The 18,392-nt window shown below is 32.8% G+C and overlaps 5 protein-coding genes across 5 annotated transcripts; 2 read left to right on the top strand and 3 right to left on the bottom strand.

The window, feature by feature from the left end:
• Positions 1-412: 412 nt before the first annotated feature.
• LOAG_18495 (hypothetical protein) lies at positions 413-5,989 on the bottom strand (the record flags this gene model as incomplete). Its single annotated transcript, XM_020451154.1, has 11 exons — positions 5,837-5,989; positions 5,064-5,321; positions 4,459-4,615; positions 3,888-4,126; positions 3,389-3,530; positions 3,082-3,209; positions 2,480-2,563; positions 1,843-1,944; positions 1,517-1,566; positions 682-772; positions 413-571 (listed from the first exon to the last, which is right to left on the bottom strand). Exons 1-11 carry the CDS (start codon positions 5,984-5,986, stop codon positions 413-415), a joined length of 1,560 nt encoding a protein of 519 aa, XP_020305089.1. The 5' UTR covers positions 5,987-5,989.
• Positions 5,990-6,178: 189 nt separating this feature from the next.
• LOAG_06130 (ribosomal protein L36 containing protein) lies at positions 6,179-6,885 on the bottom strand. The gene is made up of 2 exons (XM_003141666.2): positions 6,759-6,885; positions 6,179-6,522 (listed from the first exon to the last, which is right to left on the bottom strand). The coding sequence occupies exons 1-2, from the start codon at positions 6,867-6,869 to the stop codon at positions 6,391-6,393; spliced, it is 243 nt and encodes an 80-aa protein (XP_003141714.1). The 5' UTR covers positions 6,870-6,885; the 3' UTR covers positions 6,179-6,390.
• A 2,776-nt stretch (positions 6,886-9,661) lies between these two features.
• LOAG_06129 (hypothetical protein) lies at positions 9,662-12,448 on the top strand. The gene is made up of 7 exons (XM_020447069.1): positions 9,662-9,823; positions 10,410-10,532; positions 10,800-10,912; positions 11,168-11,288; positions 11,640-11,830; positions 11,976-12,138; positions 12,237-12,448. The coding sequence occupies exons 2-7, from the start codon at positions 10,410-10,412 to the stop codon at positions 12,360-12,362; spliced, it is 837 nt and encodes a 278-aa protein (XP_020302662.1). The 5' UTR covers positions 9,662-9,823; the 3' UTR covers positions 12,363-12,448.
• Positions 12,449-14,044: 1,596 nt separating this feature from the next.
• On the top strand, positions 14,045-15,370 carry LOAG_06128 (hypothetical protein). The gene is made up of 3 exons (XM_003141664.2): positions 14,045-14,204; positions 14,492-14,606; positions 14,740-15,370. Exons 1-3 carry the CDS (start codon positions 14,098-14,100, stop codon positions 15,193-15,195), a joined length of 678 nt encoding a protein of 225 aa, XP_003141712.1. The 5' UTR covers positions 14,045-14,097; the 3' UTR covers positions 15,196-15,370.
• A 521-nt stretch (positions 15,371-15,891) lies between these two features.
• Positions 15,892-17,293, bottom strand: LOAG_06127 (hypothetical protein). Its single transcript, XM_003141663.2, has 3 exons — positions 17,069-17,293; positions 16,637-16,735; positions 15,892-16,571 (listed from the first exon to the last, which is right to left on the bottom strand). The coding sequence occupies exons 1-3, from the start codon at positions 17,282-17,284 to the stop codon at positions 16,407-16,409; spliced, it is 480 nt and encodes a 159-aa protein (XP_003141711.2). The 5' UTR covers positions 17,285-17,293; the 3' UTR covers positions 15,892-16,406.
• Positions 17,294-18,392: the final 1,099 nt, after the last annotated feature.

The following is an 18,392-nucleotide window of genomic DNA, read 5'->3' as shown; positions in this document are numbered from 1 at the left end:
TTTTTTTTTTTTTACTACTAACAATAATCTAATTTTGCTGGAATAGTTTCCATTTTCAAATTCTAATCGATGACAAAAATTTACCATGTATTTCATGAAAAAATGTAATAATCCTTTTGGTAATATTTCCAATAATATTAATATACTGGATCTCCAGTTATAGCTTTCGGCTATAGATTCTTCAACTTTAAACAATCTTTCCTCCATTTTTTTTTCTTTTTTTTTTCACTCACGGTCAGGAAAGAGTGACAAATAATGAGGATGGCAATAGAAGCTTAATGAACAATACAGTATTTCCTTAATTTTCCGATATTTTTAATAATTTTACAACGAAAATTCCTTAATCCATATATTTAAATCTAACAGGATGATCGTTCAATAACATAACAGAAGAAATAATGCTTATATATTCTCAAAGCCTTCGCCTAGCAAAATTCAAAAACAATGTGTATAGTAGTATATCATGATCGATCTCAATTTCGGTGCATATTAGTGTAGTTTGACCCTTACGATACTTTTCCAAAGTGGCACGATCACCTGGTGTTAAATACATTTCTCCCACTTCATTAATCTGAAAAAAAAAAGAACTTTCATAATGCTCATTAATACCAAGTTGTAAAGATATTTGAGGGACTTCAAAAAAATAAAAAAAGAAACTGACGAAAAGTCGGAAAGATAAACCTGTTGTTCCTTCGTTTCTTCATCCAGATTTTCATCCATTTCAATATTTGCTATAATAGTTTCCATTTTCAAATTCCGATCGATTAAAACCCTGAAAGGAATACATCGATAATAAAGCTTTCATTTCGTTTAGGTCCCGGAAAGAGAGGATAGTGAATGAAATTATAAAGGAAGAAGAAAGAAGAATAGATAGGGGAGCAAAGAACTTGGGATTAAATATTGGAATTTTAAACTTTGTGGCAAATAAAAGGACATCTTATTGAGCAGTAACAGTCTGTCTTTCCCACTGAATTCTGTGTACTAAGAATTTAATGGGAAAAAATTAAAGATGAATGAAATCAAATTACGTCGACAAAAAAACAAGCATTATTTCGTTTGATACTCAAAGATATTTTACTTGCACAGTGTTTGGAAAAATAACTTCATCAGATGTAAGAACGATCTACAGAGAAAAGGAAAAAAAACTATTCAGCATAATAACAAATTAGAACAAGGCATGCTGAATTAAAAGAAAGGAGTTCTCAGCAATAGTTCCCGTATTTGAAAGTGAATTCAGTCGTTGGAAGACAAAGTTATTTTATTCAATCTTATGCCACATGATTAAATTTTACTTTGAAACTATTTCTTACTAAATCACAGTTCCTCTCCCTTTCCCTTCATGATATTTATATAAATTTTTATTTAATGTAAATATTTTCATTAAACTACAAGTCTACAGTTATGTAATGCTATTATGACGGAAAAAAAAGTTCAATTAAGAAGACATTTTAAATTCAGTTAGAAAGCTCACTACAAATCAAAAACTGAAAGCATGGAAAAAACGGTAGAAACTTACTTGTGTTCTTTAGTTTCATGACGCCTTCGTATAATTACATTTCTCAATACCTATAAAGGTTTGCTGATTTTGAAATTAGCACTGACGAAAGACTTATGAATAAGTCGGTATAATTACGATATTTAGCATTATATCAAACGGATTGGTTACAATTTTTTGTAAGATCAACGATAGTTTGGTACAAGAACGCTATTTTCTTAGATCGGAACGACAAATGACAATTTGATAAACAAGAAATATTATAATTCAAACGCTGAATTCCAATCATTTTCAATGAATTCAAAGGGAAAATTTAAAAAAGTCACATATATAATTTAAAAATATACCTTGCAAGTAAATAAATATAAATTGTGAGCTACGACACTTAAATCAACATAATAAAGATAAATTGTTCGCGCTGGTGCAAAATCATTCGTTTTAGCCACATGCTGAAAAAAATGGAGCAATTATTTCTGTGCATCAAATGAAACATAAAGAAGTAGAGAATAAAGAATCTAAGTGTACCAAAACTCATAATAAAAATAAGTCGGGACTATTATAGAAAAGACAAGTATAAAAATCGCAATGAAAAAAGCTGATTTATTTGACCCAAAAGTTCTTTATGATTTTACGTTCAAAAACCACAGTTTCACACTTTAATGATAAGCATATGTGTATAAACACATGGATCACTTTCTTTCACAGTGCTAACGCTTTTACAATTTAATATTACGCTTCATTGGCAATTATTTGATAGGATTAATCCTCATCAATCCCATCAGCCGTAAAAAGTATTCTATAATTTAAACGTAATGTAATACCTTAAACTACGCCAGACCTCTCATAATATTATTAAAACAATTAAAATTAAAGAAATTTCAAGAGTCTATGAATTCCTCCAACAAGCTTGCTGCATACCAATGGAAATCCCGTAAAACAATTTTTATTTAAAAAAAACAAACAAAAACCGAATATAATATATACCTTCATTAAAACAAATCCCTGCTCCAGTAATTGATAACAAAGCTTGCGTGCCTCCGTCGATGATAACATGGCTAATTTTTCAACCTGCAATAATAATATTTTTATTTTGATGACAAATTAATCAGCATATTAATAAAGGCTGAATGACACGTATTGTGGATCTCTCTCACAACTGTGAAACTCATAAGCGACTATATTCTTCGAACGATTCCACTGAAGGACATATTGCGAATAACGCCAGAATGAAATCGCTGATCATTTCTTTGCACAATTCTAAACATTTATGCATTCAACAAGACGATCCTATAGCACGATCCCTAATCGGGAAGATGAGGTTCGACCATATCCGATATGAAGCTTTATCACCATCAAGGAAAACGGTGCACTATATAAATAGGAAATGTTGATGAGCTCAAGCAAAATCTACAATTTTAAGTCATTGAATCCTCTTTACCCCTTCAAGAATTTTCCATTTTGCAACCACAAAATTTCTTCATTTGAAATTTGTCCTATTTGGTAAAAGGAAATGTCACCGATAAATCCTATATTTATTTCATTGATTCTATGTAAAACTACCAAAGTTAATTAGTCATGAAACTGACATGATCTTCTTCTAGAAATCCTTTTTGCATAAGAAGTCGAAAAACCCGAACAGCACGCATATCTAGTCTTTCTCGAATTGCTGATTCAACATGACGTTGGCAATGAGTAGCTATTGCTTTTTCAAAATCTGCAACAGATTTTACATTGACTAGTTCAGGAATAAATTTGAATAAAAAGGGAATATAAATGGGGAGAAACTGATCCCATTAGAAGAATAAATTCTTCACACATTAAAGCAAATAGCAGATTGCGCATAATAAAGACAACTTATGGCCATACAGATAAAGTTAAGTGTCGTCGACTTACCAATAACAAAAAGACCACCCGCACTGTCTCCGACTTTTCGTACAATTCCACCACTTTCACATAGCAATCGTAATGCCACTTCAATATCATGTTTTCCTAAACTTACTTCATTCGAGTTTGCAGCTCGCAGAACGTCATGAATCTGAAAAAAGAAAAAATCCTTCTATACTTATTTCAAACTCGTGCTCCAAAAGTTGTGCAAAAGATAAAGTTAAATAAAATGAATGGGAATTCAAATTCAAACATGCCAGACATACAATGTTCTGAGCAAGCTGTGTCAAAACCATTAAAGGAGAGGGGGGGAGGGGGAAGGGGATCGATTTAGTGCCAGCTTTTTTTTAAAGGTGGACGTTCGATTTGGTTGAGATTAGTCCACATCAAGAGAATGACCATACAACACTTACAAAAGAGAAAAAAATGTTGCGCAACATTCACTATCTCACCAGAATTACATTCATCCTTCTTTCTTCGAGAAACTTCTGCATCGTTTATAACTTACAGATATGGGGAAAGAAGCGGCAGCTGACGAATCTGCCTTGATTTCACTAATTTTCAGTAAGATTCTCAAGGTTTTCACGCAATTTTCGTGGACAGCATCACCGGATTCATATGCATTAACAACCATTTCATCACGCAAATATCGTTCAAAACGAATATAATTCAAATGCCAATAAATATTACCATCCGGATCATCTTCTTCATTGCTTAGGTTTTTCCGTTTTCGAGATTTGCTGTCCACTGCAAACTGATTTATAATAGCTCTGTTTTGCATTTTTAATAACAGTGCTTCGCCAAATACTCTAACCTAGTAGGGGAATATTTCCAGTATTTTAGAACGTACCTTAAAGCATAGTGTAAGAAAAAAAAGGAGAGTTAAATTCTAAAGCTATTCTACTGTTTGTTAAAGGTTATCAGCACAGCTGATAGAAAAAGAAAAAAAGGAATTATCTCCGCAACCAATATGTCCTAAAGTGGCTCTCGAATTACATCACGGTTCAGAATATTTGGGCTTCTGTACCAGCAGCATGTCTAACACAATTATTTAAATGAATCAACTTGAAAAAACTTACCATTGATTTCGAGCTTCTTTGCATTCAGAATCACATCCGGCATAATAAATGGGTCCGGATGCTTTTCAAAAATAGGACATCCACAAAAATTACTCTCAACCTTGGGATATCGCATAACAAACTGTGTTTCAGCAAGCCTAGCAAAGGCTGTTTTCACCTGGAGAAAAATTAAACATTGAACAAAAAATGGAAAGAAAAGAAATAAAATTAAATATTTCATCCAAGCCAAATCACTTTCCCCAAAAAATTCGCATATGCCAATAAAATCATTATTAAATGACCTACTGCATTGCATGAGTGTAGCATCAAAAAATTTAAGCCAAACTCATCATGTAATATTACATGTTCCATCTTAATTCGAGATTCTTGAAATTTCTACAGGTCCAGATTATAAATGATATTTTGTAAAGATTACTTCATCCCATAAGTTTCGAATCATTGAATTTCTATGGGACGTTTCATATGGTTGAAGAAAATAACACCACAAATATATTCCAAATGTCTCGATATTCATTGCAATGCATCTTCTTCTGACAAAGCTTTTTATGCTCGTATTATCAGTGATAGTGTCTTACGAATTGGAAATCAAAAAATTAAAACCGTACCTCATTAATCGATACTTCCAACCTAGCAACAACTCGTCTGATGCATGATGAACATGTCAGCCGCCCTTGACTGATTATTTCTTCACAAATTGCTTCCGCTATTTCACCATATAACGTTTTAGCAACAAATGAGCATCTGGCTGATCGTACTAAACGTAGAATGTCAATAACTTGTGCAGAATAAATTATGCGTTGACGTTCATCCTGAGTAAATTGTAAGATTCCATGTTGTTCCAAAATTACCATTGCTCGCCTTATCTTCAAAAAAATACAGTCAACTCTTTATACTCTTTAAATTATATAAATTCATTCAAAAAATTTTCAATTTCCTCTGAAAAACTGAGATTATTTGTCTAACAGTCTTTCATTTCTTAATAAATCCTATTTCAATCACAAAATCATCGTCTTATAATAAAACGCATCTATTCAAATAAAGTATAATTTGCAGCGTATGATTTATTCATGAACAAACGTAATGATTTACCCGTTCATAGGTAAACTCATTATTTATCTTCCTTTTTAACATCTCATAAAAAAAGGACCATTAGAAATCCTTTACACGTCCCAGCAACATGAAGCTAATAATGCTTTGCTTAGCACTGTTTAGTACCATAAATTTGCCTCATTCAAAACGATTCCGAATTTTCGAAAGTTTAGAAACAGTGGTATCGAAAGCAAAACTAGCTCCCAGGACAATACAATTATTACCTGAGAAGCACATACTACATTAAAAATGAGCCACAGACCAATACCATAACTTTGTAGGAACTAACCTCGGGAATCCTGAATTGGTTCCGTAATCTCTGGAATATAACAGGTAATGGTACGGCCTCGTTTAGCAACACACTTCCAACAGCAGCTGCTATTGGACCAAAATGATCTTCCAAAATTTCGACACATGCATCAACCTCTATGGAGCTCATCCTGTCAAGACCCAGTATGACACACTAAGATTTTCAAATTTTTCCACAGGAAAGCTACCCGAAATATAATTTACCTGAACTCGTGAATTAATCGTGTTAATTATATCAATCATATGAATATATCCGCATCAAACTCATATTGGCATATCATTAGGCAGAATGGCCATTAATGTCAACAAGAAAGTGAGCTAACGAGTTTTGTAAATGCAGTTTTATTGCAAGAGAATTAAATCCTGATTTTCAATACTTGAATAGCGCACCAGAATAGCTACAGTGTATAATTTACAGTGTGGATAGCGTATTATCAGAACGTGCAAACAGTTTGAGCGCTCCATAAAGATGTAAGCAATTCATATTATCACAATGTATAAACATTTTCTCGGCTTCAATACATTTTCGAGAATTCACCATAACAACTTCACATTATATGGTTCCTTCTGATGATGTTTTGCAAACTCCGTGCATCGCACTTCCCAGCGACCATCAGCTCGAATAAAGTAACAGTGTGGGCATCGAAGTTTCAGCTGCTGCCGGACCTAGAACATATTGTGTGTTACTAACTTGGAATTGTTTATACGATCTTAAAGTTTAATGTTATCACGGATTCCGGGATCTGTGTTATCAAACAAATGAATACGTCGAATTTTTGTTAATTATTTCATCTGTTTTCACAAGATAGTTTTGTTGATGCAGAAGTACATTGAAAATATCACTGGATAAATCCAAATTTTAGGTATATTATGCTCTCTGCGAAGTACATTAAAAAAGGAACCTTGAAATTTGCTCGACTTTCAAACATGCTGCTTTCCGGACTTAGCAAGTTACGCAATATCAACCGGCAATTTCGACATCCTACACCAACGATACGACCGGTTGATAACATTCTTGGCGTCCTGAAAAAAAGAAAAAAAAAAAAGACTTCGATGGACATGATGAAACACTGCGCATTTACGTCGACGAATAACTCGTGTAAAACAGAAAAAAAGTTTTGCTCGAAAACTTAGAGATCGTTCATTCTATTCAGAATTCTTTAATAAATCATATAATACATTCTATTCATAATCTTTTATAAAAGGAGGATACGAAATAACTCGCTAAATATGGAATTAATCATCTACATATTGTCTTAAAAATGGCATAATCGAGAATAAATTCCTATGCTGTTGTTTAATATTGCTTTGCATTAAAAAATAATCGTTTTGCTGGAAAAATTTTACATGCACCATTTCGCGTATTTGCATCACACCCTCCCTTTCCTGTTTTTATCAAAATCAAAATTTGAGATCTGAAATTAAAAAATCCAAACCAAAGCTACCGATTAAGAATTCGATAATAAAATGAAAGTAACAATTATATTCAAATTTACGTTAACAACAAAATCGACAATCAGCAGTAGAAATTTATATTAAAAATTGAAAATGAAAACTGAAATAAGATCAAAAATTAAACAAAACAAAAGTTTGAATCGAAAATTGAAAACTAAAAACTGAAAAGAAAAAGGAAAGACATGCTCAAATCGACACATATAAACGAAATTTATCACAATTACGGAGAAATGAAGAAATCTAAAAGAAAATCGTCTAGTAAATAAAAGATGGAAGAAAGCTAAAGAAAACTTTGTTGGTCTTAAAGCGAAAGTTTGATTACAGTTTGCACATGAAACATTGAGGATTACGTAATGATTCAAATCAAAGTTAGATCTTGAAGTGAAAACTTTTACGAGTGCATCCCGTAGCGGACACGGTAGTTGGAGCGTGTGTGTGTGTGTTTCACATGAGGATGACCTGCGGGTGCTACGTAACTTTCGTCTTTTCAAGCCTATCAGTTAAACGTCAATTAAGTCATTGCAAAAGTATCCAGGACGTGAAGTCACTTACAATAGCATACAACAATACGGCGATCATACCAAGCCGAAACTTCTGGTAAGTGTGTATAAATTTCTGATAGGCTTTTCCTTTTTCCAGTGTTTCATTTCTGTTCAAGGAAAAAAGAGAAAAAAAAACACTAATATCGATTGTTATGATTAACCTGGTGATGGTAAGGCGGGATCAGGGTGTGTGGTTCATCTTTTACGGGATATGTTCGCTTACGTGTGAATATAATGATCTATATACGCTTGTATGTTAATTATGTGAGTTTTGGGATGATAGGATTAGGATGTGTGGTTAAATATGTATTGCTCATCTTTCACGGAATACCTTAACTTACGTGTACACATGGTAACCTACGAATGTTTATATGTTAATTAGTCTGGAAAATTTGGTAGGGCGGGGTCAGAGTTTGCGGTGAGACATGTACTGTTCATTTTTCACAGAATATGTTAGTCATTGTGTACACATGATGATCTACGTACGTTTGTATGTTAATTAGTCTGGTATATTTGCGCTACATATGAATGAGTAATAGGATGCGTCATATTGCGTAATTGCATGTATCATTAATGAATCTAAGACATACGATGGGATTTACATGGTTTGAGGAAAAAGAGGCAAAAATCTTGCATTTACACATTTAGGTAACGTGAATGAGACATGGATTATGTACGACACGTGAGAGTTGTATGAATTGTATGGGAAACAGTGTTGGAGAGATGAAAGGTGACATTTAGTTATGGTAAGTGATGAGAATTAACAGTGAGAGGAATAGGGGAGTGAGTACAGGAAAGTGACGGAATTCAATGAAGAAAAACGTAAGTCATAAAACGGTTATTCACGTGAATTATGCAAGTTTTCACAACTTTCGAAATCGTCTTGACTGGTTGAACGATACGAAGGGTATTGTTCGGGTGAATCAATATTTAAGGCAAGGGGAGCTTTAGTGCACTTACGCAAAAAGAAAATCTGAAGCTGGAACATTTCGAAGGGTGAAATAGAGGACTGATAGGAATCATTCACATATTATACGTGTGACATCGGACCAGATTGTGAGAATACTGAGGAATTCAGGTAGTCTTATCTTGGCAGATAGTCTTATCTTGGCATTTACTGTAAGTTATTCTGGGTTAAAGCTTTAAATTTCCATTCCTAAATTGAGCAATTATTGCGATTTATCATTAGTTATTGATTATTTCTCTTGAGGTTGAGCGGATCTTTAAATTTTTGAGTTTATAAAAAGTTATTAATGTAATAAGTATCTAATAGCATCTTTTAGTCGAATAGTGATAGGCGGCGTTATGACTAATAACAAACTGGATTTCCACGCTCATCTTAATTTCCTGTCAAGTATTATGGGCGGGGAAGTGAGCTTTGCGATTATTTAAAATAAATTGCCAATTATTTCATTTATTTTTGTACTTTGAACGACAGAACCGAGTGAAATTTTGTCTTCTACTTTTCACTGTTGAAAATGACCTATTTTAAATGTGCAGATATGGTTATTTTCGCAGATAGGTTAACTGCAACAGCAACTGTACGCAATATCGTCAGTAGCGCAGTTGAGGGAGTATGAAGAAATTGGCAATATAGACAGATAAAATAATCGGCTTATTAAATCTTGCTTTATGAATGATTCCAGAAGTTTTCTGGATTGTTCTAAATAATGCTCGGGAATATATATCCGATGGTCATAGTAGCTTTTTATTTTTTCCAATTATTTGGATATTACAGGTGATATCATAGTATACGGATCGCTTGTATTGATTGCTGTCATCGCCAATCAATTTATCAATAACCAATTATTTGGAGTGCAAAATTGGATCTTAGCGAACTTTTCTGATGTATTTTTGTTGCTAATTTGCAATTTTCTTCCTGGAATACGCAACAATTTAACTATAGCTAAAAATTGGATTTTTTTTACATATTATCAGCGATCTATTATACGAATCGATAGAGATATAAGGTAAAGCAACTATTTTGCTTCGAAAAGTAAATATATTGGACTCTTGCGGAGTAGAAATGTAATATTTCATTATTTTTTTCCATATTTGTATGTGTTTATCATATTTTTGCAACTACCTTGTTGTGAAATGTGATGAAGTAAACCTGAAAACACGATCTGCGAAAAGGAAACGACGGAAGCGGTACATTTCATATAGACAAGGGAAGAAGAACGTAAAACACTGCTATTCCCATAAATAATTAAGACTATGGATGATTTTCTTATATGTATGTTAGCTGGCTGACCTACAAGACGTTTTTCACAATGTTATCGTTATAAATTGAAGCAAGTGATTGTAGGATGATAAAATAGGCGGTGTTTGACATCTTTGTGTAAAATTATGCAAATTCTTTGTTATATCTGTGCCAGTTTTTACTCTGGATTCTGGGTTCGGATAGCACTCCCATTTACTTCCGTTTGCACTTTTTCCACAGTGGAATAACGGGAATTTGAAGAGAATGGTCTGATGAAGTTTTTTATGTTTATTTAATAAGAATACCTGTATACAAATCTATTTTAGATGTCACTAATTATATGAAATTTACAGATGGGTGACGATCTGTCACAATTTTTTGCCAAAAAATCTGCTAAAGTGAAAGATAAGAAGAAAAAAGTGAAGCTGAGTGTCGATGAGGTTGGTCAGGTGCTGGAAAGAAAAGCGAAACGGCAGGTCAGTTGTTGGATTGTCGATTTCGTTGCATGTATTGGAGTATTATGGTACTAAAGATCGAGTTATAAGGAATTTAAGAATTTTTATTATGTAATAAAACGAATACGGAGGAGGGAAGATAAGGGGATCTTCTTATCCTTACTGTGCAAGAAATTTGCTTTCTGAGAGCAATGAGCAGCAAATGTGGAAGATAAAAGAGATGTCATCAATAATACTTCATATTATCTCTAGCCGTCAACAGCATAGAGTGTAATTGTGTTCTCTCAGGAAGAACGAGATCGTGAAGATGAGGAAGAAGAACGACGTGCCCAAGATGATGCAGCTTTTTTTGATAAACGTCCAGAAGATTCTGAATGGCTTGAATACAAAGATACAAATAAGTTCGTCCGTTTCTATTTTGTTGTTTTGCTCACTTTTAAATTTGGAGAATGTAATACAAGTTTGAAATAGCAGATATGGGTTAGAATGAGCTCGTCTTTTAGTATTTTTCTTTGTTAAACAATGTTTGGGTTATTTTTACCTTGTAATTTGTGGAAGATATTTAAATCTATTCTTCGTAGATACTGATAGTGTAAATAGAAAATCTCTTCCACGAACGATGATTTATTCATTTTGTCTTTTTCGACTTTTTGTAGGGAAATTGCTCTAGAAGAACTCGGAATTCGTGATATGAATCTTACTGAGCAGACCGAAGAAGCTCTAGAAGATGAAAAAACCTCTACAAATGAAGCCCCGAAAACATGGAGCACTGCAGAGGTTCACTGGTTTTCGAATACTAGTTTTTGGGTCTTTTTTTTCAAGTTTTAATAGAAAAGTTTGGTAAGGGATTTTTCCGTTTTGCTGTTAGTCTTACTCGTCTTTTGTGTGTATATGTGTGTTTATAGGTATGTGCGTTTGTGTATGGATAATTTAGCATGTTCTATAACAATCAAAAGAAGTAGAGATTTGATATATAGGTTGAATAAATAGCGCTAGTCCTACTTTGATAATTGCTGTAGTGATTCTTTCAGGCTCGTTAATCTATTTATTTAGCATGAAGGTGCATATTGAGCATACCAGATTAAGATAAAAGTGTGTCGAATTTTAAAACAATTAGTTTTTTTACAGAAAAAGGAATCGGAAGAATTTATTCTACCAGTGCCTAAAAAACAAGCGCCAGGTGTTTGGAAACCACGTTGTTTGATGCAAAATACTGCTAGAGTGAGCGCAGTGCCAAATATCAACGACCAAGACCTATTTCCAACTTTCGAAGCTGCGGAAAAAATTGAAAAATTAAAGAAAGATGATGAGAAAAAGAGGTTATTTTGTGCTGGAATTTTATATAAACATAATTTTTTTTCCTATTCTGCTGTCAGATTTTTCACGAATTGGAAGAATCTTTTAGGAGATTGTATTTAGTTTCTCACATAGTGGTTGGAAATGCACTTTTTTGCCTGATTTCAGACGAAATGACGGTTTTACAATAGTCGCATCTGATAGAGATTCATCAGGCGCTTGGACGAATCGAGGAGCTTCCAGCAATAGCTGGCATCGTGCTGGTGGTAGTGGTAGTGGTGTGTCATCATCGAATGCTGATCGTACTGCTCTCCTTTCAACAGTTAGACAGGTAAGTAGCTGTTTATTGTTTTTAATGCTTTCATGCGAAATGTGAAGGAAGCGTGTCATTTTTGAGTAAATTGTTGCAAATATTATTAGAATTTTTAGGTAACATCTAGTGGGGCTCCAAATCCGGTTCCTCCGTCGCAATCATTTCAAACCAAGAATCCGAATGCTTACGTTCCTCCATCACGACGACGCGCTCAGGCCAATTTTACCAAAGAAATGTCATGAAAACAAACGTTATTAGAAGTGGACAATTTGTTGATCATAAGCTTTTTCTCTATCTTTGCTTTTTTTTTCGTTTAGTAACAAGGGACTCTTTTCATTTCGAAATTGCGAAAAATTGTGATTAGAACTGGAAGCTGAAAACGTATGGTCAAAAATAAAACTATCTAGAGTTATATCAAATTGATTAGCCATACTGATAATCTTGCTGGATTTGTTACAGAGGATTGCTGATTTGATGGATATTTTTCACAATTGGCTTTTTCTGAACTATAGCAATTTCTATGAACCCATGTATATTTATGGTGTTCCTTTTCTACTCAGAACATCATCAGCAATTGTGCTCTTTCCTTTGTTACGAGGTATTTGTGTATTGTTTTCTCCTGTGCTTTTTTATTACTAGCTTCTCTGTATTTTATATGAACAGCTAGCATTAGTTTTAATATATTGCTTGTTTCCATTGGGTTCTAATCATATTATATTAACTAGTTTCTCGAAGAATTTCGGGCCGTCCTGACAGTCTTATTTTTTTTTTTAACCTTCTCTTAATTGTAAGTCTTCGCTGAAATCCTTTGAATTTTTTTTATAAAAATTATAATTCATGTATTAGGTAGATATCCAGGACTGCTTGATCAATGTAGCGAATATTTTGTTAGTGTTGGTGTGCAGTACAGCGCATGTTGAACGTATGATATCTGCTATTGAAAAGTGTATCACCACACGTCGCTCATGCAATGTATTTCGACAGCATCGTTGTTTTGTAATGGAAATATGAAGTACATCAGGATGTGTTATATCATCTGTTGACATTTTAGGGAAATTGAAGAGCTACTTCGAATTTCGTCGCAGTGAACCTGTATATTGTGGGCAATTTCCCTAATAGTTTATTCTTTATCGCAAAATTGAACCAATTTTTCCTTTTTTTTTTCTGGAAATGTTTGATTATTTGTTGGGTCTTCACGTTTAAGAGAGTATTATGAGGTATTTGAACATTTTGGTGGTCTTGTTCTGTCTGCCCTTCAAATGATCGTTTATCTTGAATGAAGAGAATTTGCGTGTGCGCTAATTACGTAAAATAGCAAATATTATTGTTGTCTTCTGTACTTTGTTGGGTGCTTGGTTTAATTGCTGACTGGTTTCTTTTTTTTCTTTTTTTTTTTTGTGCAAAATGATATTTCCATTTGTGTTAGCATTCATTGCATTGCAGTGGATTTATCAAAGTCACTATGTTTTGTTTGTTCGTTCTTTTTTTTTGCACACATTAAAGGTCAGAACAACAATATGTTGCGGCTTAAATGAAATGACTAAAGCTTAAGACGAAGCTCAGGAATAGTTGGACTAAATTCTTGAGATATTTTTGAGAAAATTAAATTTCATGTGGAGGAACAGGGGGAGTGGGAATGTTTCGTTAAATGATGCAGGTGTGCTTTTGGCATATTCGAAATGCCAATATAATGGGATTTATTTGTGATTGATTACACGATATTATGATATTGAAATTGATGTAATGTCACGATAATTCCAATAGCTATCCTTTGACGGCTTGTTTGAAGGTAACTTAATTTTGACTGTTGTACAAAACAGCAGCCCATGGGTGATGAAAGTAGTCTGTATTGCTCCGGAAAAGAAAAATACGATTGTGAGTTTTTTTCTGGCAACTTTTCTCTTCGGCATTCATTAACTTTGATAGGATAAGGTGGCGACAGCAAGATGTACTAACTGTCACTAATTACGCGCGGAAATGTTTGGACGCATGCGTACCGTTCTTCGAGCTTTTCTCGATATGCATTGTTTATCTGTTGGAATGACTTCAGCCCGACCTTATTCACGTATAGCTACACCACTAACGTAAGTTCCGTTTATCTTATATTGTAAATTTCGTGAACTAGAAGTGATGAGCTGTTCACATGAGGTTCACACTATCGTGGCGTTCGAATTTTTGAAGAGGGATTAAAAATGTTAAACACTGTTCTTGAAATGACATGAAAACTATACGATTATATTTGTCTTGCTTTTCAGTAATACGTTGAATAATATTACATAATAAAGTATAGGAAATAAATTACTGGTTTTATTTCGAAACATGCCGAAAATTACTTTTGTAGTCCTAAATTTCTTAGATATTTGAATTTTAGGCCATCTTTTAAGCAAGATTTGATTGTTGAATTGGATCGATTATTTCCACGTATTCAATTGGAATATAGAGGCCACGATAAAGCTGTGTTGAAATCGTACACCACATTTCTGAAGGTAAAATTATTTCAGAGTGAACTATTTCATTGGATAGAAATATTTCTTCTCAATGGAAGTCATAAATATTTGATAAACGATGTTACAAATTTGTTTTGATGAAGATATGATTTTATAAAAGTGCTTTTTTCAGACCGCTTGCAAACATCTAGAACTTGAGGTAGTTTCCATAAAAGTGTTTCCATATGTATGGTGGATTCAAAATGCTCTGAGAGCTAAATTTGCAAAAAAGAAGAATCAACTTCATTACGAGACAAGAACACACATTCGTCAATTTACAATCCGAAATGTTACGGGTAGTACAGCAAGTGCATTCCTAGAATATGTTCAGCGAAATATACCTGAAGGAGTTGCAATGAAAGTTACTTATGATGAAATCGCAATGTTGCCGGAAATTATTCAAAGTAAAATTAAACTAATGCAATTAAATGATGAAAATGCTCCGACAACAACTCCACCTATGACCGAGAAGGAAAAAGTAATTGTTGGAACGTTGCTTAGCGAGGGAAACAAGCATCCGATCGATAAAGCATCAACTTCTGCTGAGAGTTTATTACCGAACAATCCTTCAGCAGAATCTAATCGATAGCTATCATATCTTCTGGAAGGATATAAGTGAGTATCACGCTTGAAAACTACATATTCTTGAGAGAGAGAGAGAGAAAAAAAAAAGATATATTTTGCCTAACTACTACCACATTATTATGGCTAAAGTGTTTTCGTTTTATCGAATGAATGAACAGATTATTCAGTTATTCTTCGGCATAAAGAATTTTGTTAATAAATTTGCTTCTGCAAAAATTATTTCTTAATTTAAAAAAAAGAAAACTTGTACGAAACTTAATCCCGATCGGCCTACTATGATACTTCCAGCTGCTGATTGAAAAAATTTATGAGGATTTAGTTGCATTGCTCTATCTTTGAAATTATTTTCCATTTATTTGTATGGCTATGACTTTCCATACCATCGGTACTACTGGTAATCTTTTCATATTACTCGATGTTGTGTTTAGCTGATCTGTATAATTCTCTTTACACATAACACGTAACATGTAATTCTGATGTAGGTAATGTTTACGATGTTTATATAAGTTTGTTTCATCGCCTCTTTAGTTGTCCGTTATTTTATTCGAAACATAAATTGCAAATACATGCATAAAATTCTAAAATTTCTCACAGTGACTATATACGGTTCACAAATCGTCCAAACGTTGGCAATTTTCCCTGAAAAAGGATTTCATTAATATTAAAGTGTTTTAAACTTTTTAACCAAAAAGGTTTCATTCCAACGTCACGTATTATTCAGATCAAATAGTAAATAAAGTTGACCCAAACCTGAAAAAGTAATTTAACATGATGAAGTTTCTGATTAATCTAAGATGAATTCTGAACTTTTGGACATTAAGCTTAGGAGCGGGAAAATGACAAAAAAAAATCTCAGATTTGAGTATTTAAACTTCAAAACTGATTAATTATGAATACTACGAAATTTAGGACTAGAGTGAGTCCTTTTTCCTTTTCCGTCATTTCTAATGATTTGCATGAAATTATATTTGTCGTAGCCATTTTCAGATTGTACACTTTCTAATTCCAAGCTCCAATCAATTCTTGCACTGAATTGATACCAATTCCGCAAGGTATCCGCGCATGGACTTTTTTCTAGAATATATTACAAAACAGGCAGCACTGGTTAGTTTGAGTAGCTAACTCATGAAAATTTTACCAATTCGAAATTTTTCTTTTTTTCCCGGAGTTTGTCATTGAAAAATTCAAACCTTACGAGAAGAAAAAAATGCTACCCTAATGTATCGTAGACTCTAACCTTTTAATATATGGCCGATTATGAGGTCCATTGGAATTGTATGTTTCCAAGTAATCACTAGAGCCTTGAAGTAAACTTGGTGTCCACCTGGGTAACATATATATCCATGCTGTTACGATGGTACCATTGTGATCCATTTCAACCTAATACTCTATCATCATGGGAATTGTTACATATGAGAAGAAATTGGAAAGATACAATCCACTACCTCCTGTGATTGTCTCCGATAGAATGTTGGATGTCCTTCAAATTCATCAAGTACTTCCAATTTTTGCTCATCAATTTCATACAGTTCGCCATTTATACGCTAAAATATACATACTTTTTTTTTCGCAGTTTAACTGGACGGTCCTTAGACATAAATGTGGAATCTCAGATAAATTTAAGAAATGCTTACAGATGTGAAATCTCAGATAAACCTAGAAAGTGACAGGTGAGAAGACCTAGGAAACATTGGTTGATGTAAAAGGTGAAAATTCTCCAATATTATTCTGTTATCAAATTAAACCATGTAATATTCTATACTGTTTTAAGAATTTAATTTTCATCTAATTTTAAAAACTTTTCTTCTTAAAATCTAATTCAAACCAATTTATTTTCCTTTATTCTAATAACAAATAATCCAATGAATGAAGCTTACATTTCCAATTCCAGGTTTGTCCAAACAAAATGGTATATTGTATTCAGAAGCAATAATTAGAGGATATGTATTGATTGTTTTACCGGTTCCCACAAATCTATGCATTCCGGTTATCAGATCAGCCATAATTGATGCATTCGGTTCGCCACGTTTTAGCGTCCCATAAACAAATACCAAAGCCATTCGAGCCATTTTTACTTTTGTATTATTTGTCATCTAAAATTTATAGTTGAACAGAAAAAGTCAAACTTTAATTTTATCATAAATGATATGGATGTTTGAGGAGAAAAAAAAAACAGACAATTTTATCTCTCTCCCTTTCTCTTTCTCACTCTCTCCCTCCCTTTCCTGGACAAGAAATTAATTTAGCAATTGAATTCATCAAAATCAACTAATCTCTTCCGATAACATTTAAAAAAAAATGCAATAAATATGAATTGTGATAATTAAAACGATGTTTAAAATTATTATCAAATTTGATATGGATCATTACAATTTTCGATTATTCGATTAAAAAATTAAGTCTTTCAATTCTAACTAATGATGATAAGGGATAAAATTACTCCTGATAATGATAAGAAATAAAGAAATAATTGTACTTTCCAATTCTAACTGATAATAATAAGATTTTCATAGTGCTACTAAAATAACAAACAATGAAATGAACGAGAGATTCAGGAAAGCAGGGTAAAATTAAAAAAAAAGAAGAAAAAGAAATGTTGATTGATAACCTGAAAAAGAATATTGATAAGAGAGAGGGAGAAGAAGAAAGAGGGAAAGAGAAGGAGGAAAGAAGGAAGAGAGGTAGAGATAAATCATATGCATATGGGCATTGAAGTAAGTGATGAAAAGAAAAAAAAGAAAACAATGTGTCTTTGTCTCCTTTTAATGAATGTCCATTTGGATCAAATGTTTTGGTCATTATCTATGATATCATTAAGGTCAATTGTTGTCTTTTATCTTTCATTCTCTCAGTATTTCTCATCTCTTACAAATTACTCTGTTTCTCATCATTATCATTTTTCATCTTGTATTGATTTTTCTTCAACTTTTTCTTTGTCATGTTATTTTTCAGAATATATTGATTTTTTTCTGTCTTTATAAAGAAATTTTCCATAAGGATTGTGTAAATACAAATTAGCAATAAAATACTACACGATTTTGATTATAATTATGATTTGAATTATTAAATATATCAATTAAAATTGATTATATAAGTTAATATTAAAATTTTAATTGTGAGTTAATTAGTAATTCTATGAATTAAAATTTTCCATAAGGAATTGTGTAAATATAAATTAGCATAAAATACTATACGATTTTG

This window comes from Loa loa (assembly GCF_000183805.2).
Source record: "Loa loa unplaced genomic scaffold supercont3.334, whole genome shotgun sequence".
NCBI lineage: Eukaryota > Metazoa > Nematoda > Chromadorea > Rhabditida > Onchocercidae > Loa > Loa loa.
Note: the sequence above shows the minus strand (reverse complement) of the source record. Positions and strands in the feature narration are given on the sequence as shown.

Excerpts from the sequence above, each read along its gene's own strand:
- LOAG_06127 (XM_003141663.2), bottom strand. The coding sequence starts at position 17,284 with ATGACAAATAATACAAAAGTAAAAATGGCTCGAATGGCTTTGGTATTT. Across the intron at positions 16,736-17,068 it reads ACAAACCTGGAATTGGAAAT|CGTATAAATGGCGAACTGTA; the intron begins GTAAGCTTCATT and ends TGTATATTTTAG. Across the intron at positions 16,572-16,636 it reads ATCGGAGACAATCACAGGAG|GTTGAAATGGATCACAATGG; the intron begins GTAGTGGATTGT and ends ATAGAGTATTAG.
- LOAG_06129 (XM_020447069.1), top strand. The coding sequence starts at position 10,410 with ATGGGTGACGATCTGTCACAATTTTTTGCCAAAAAATCTGCTAAAGTG. Across the intron at positions 10,533-10,799 it reads AAAGAAAAGCGAAACGGCAG|GAAGAACGAGATCGTGAAGA; the intron begins GTCAGTTGTTGG and ends GTGTTCTCTCAG. Across the intron at positions 10,913-11,167 it reads GAATACAAAGATACAAATAA|GGAAATTGCTCTAGAAGAAC; the intron begins GTTCGTCCGTTT and ends GACTTTTTGTAG.
- LOAG_06130 (XM_003141666.2), bottom strand. The coding sequence starts at position 6,869 with ATGTTATCAACCGGTCGTATCGTTGGTGTAGGATGTCGAAATTGCCGG. Across the intron at positions 6,523-6,758 it reads AAAGTCGAGCAAATTTCAAG|GTCCGGCAGCAGCTGAAACT; the intron begins GTTCCTTTTTTA and ends AATATGTTCTAG.
- LOAG_06128 (XM_003141664.2), top strand. The coding sequence starts at position 14,098 with ATGTTTGGACGCATGCGTACCGTTCTTCGAGCTTTTCTCGATATGCAT. Across the intron at positions 14,205-14,491 it reads CGTATAGCTACACCACTAAC|GCCATCTTTTAAGCAAGATT; the intron begins GTAAGTTCCGTT and ends TTTGAATTTTAG. Across the intron at positions 14,607-14,739 it reads CGTACACCACATTTCTGAAG|ACCGCTTGCAAACATCTAGA; the intron begins GTAAAATTATTT and ends TGCTTTTTTCAG.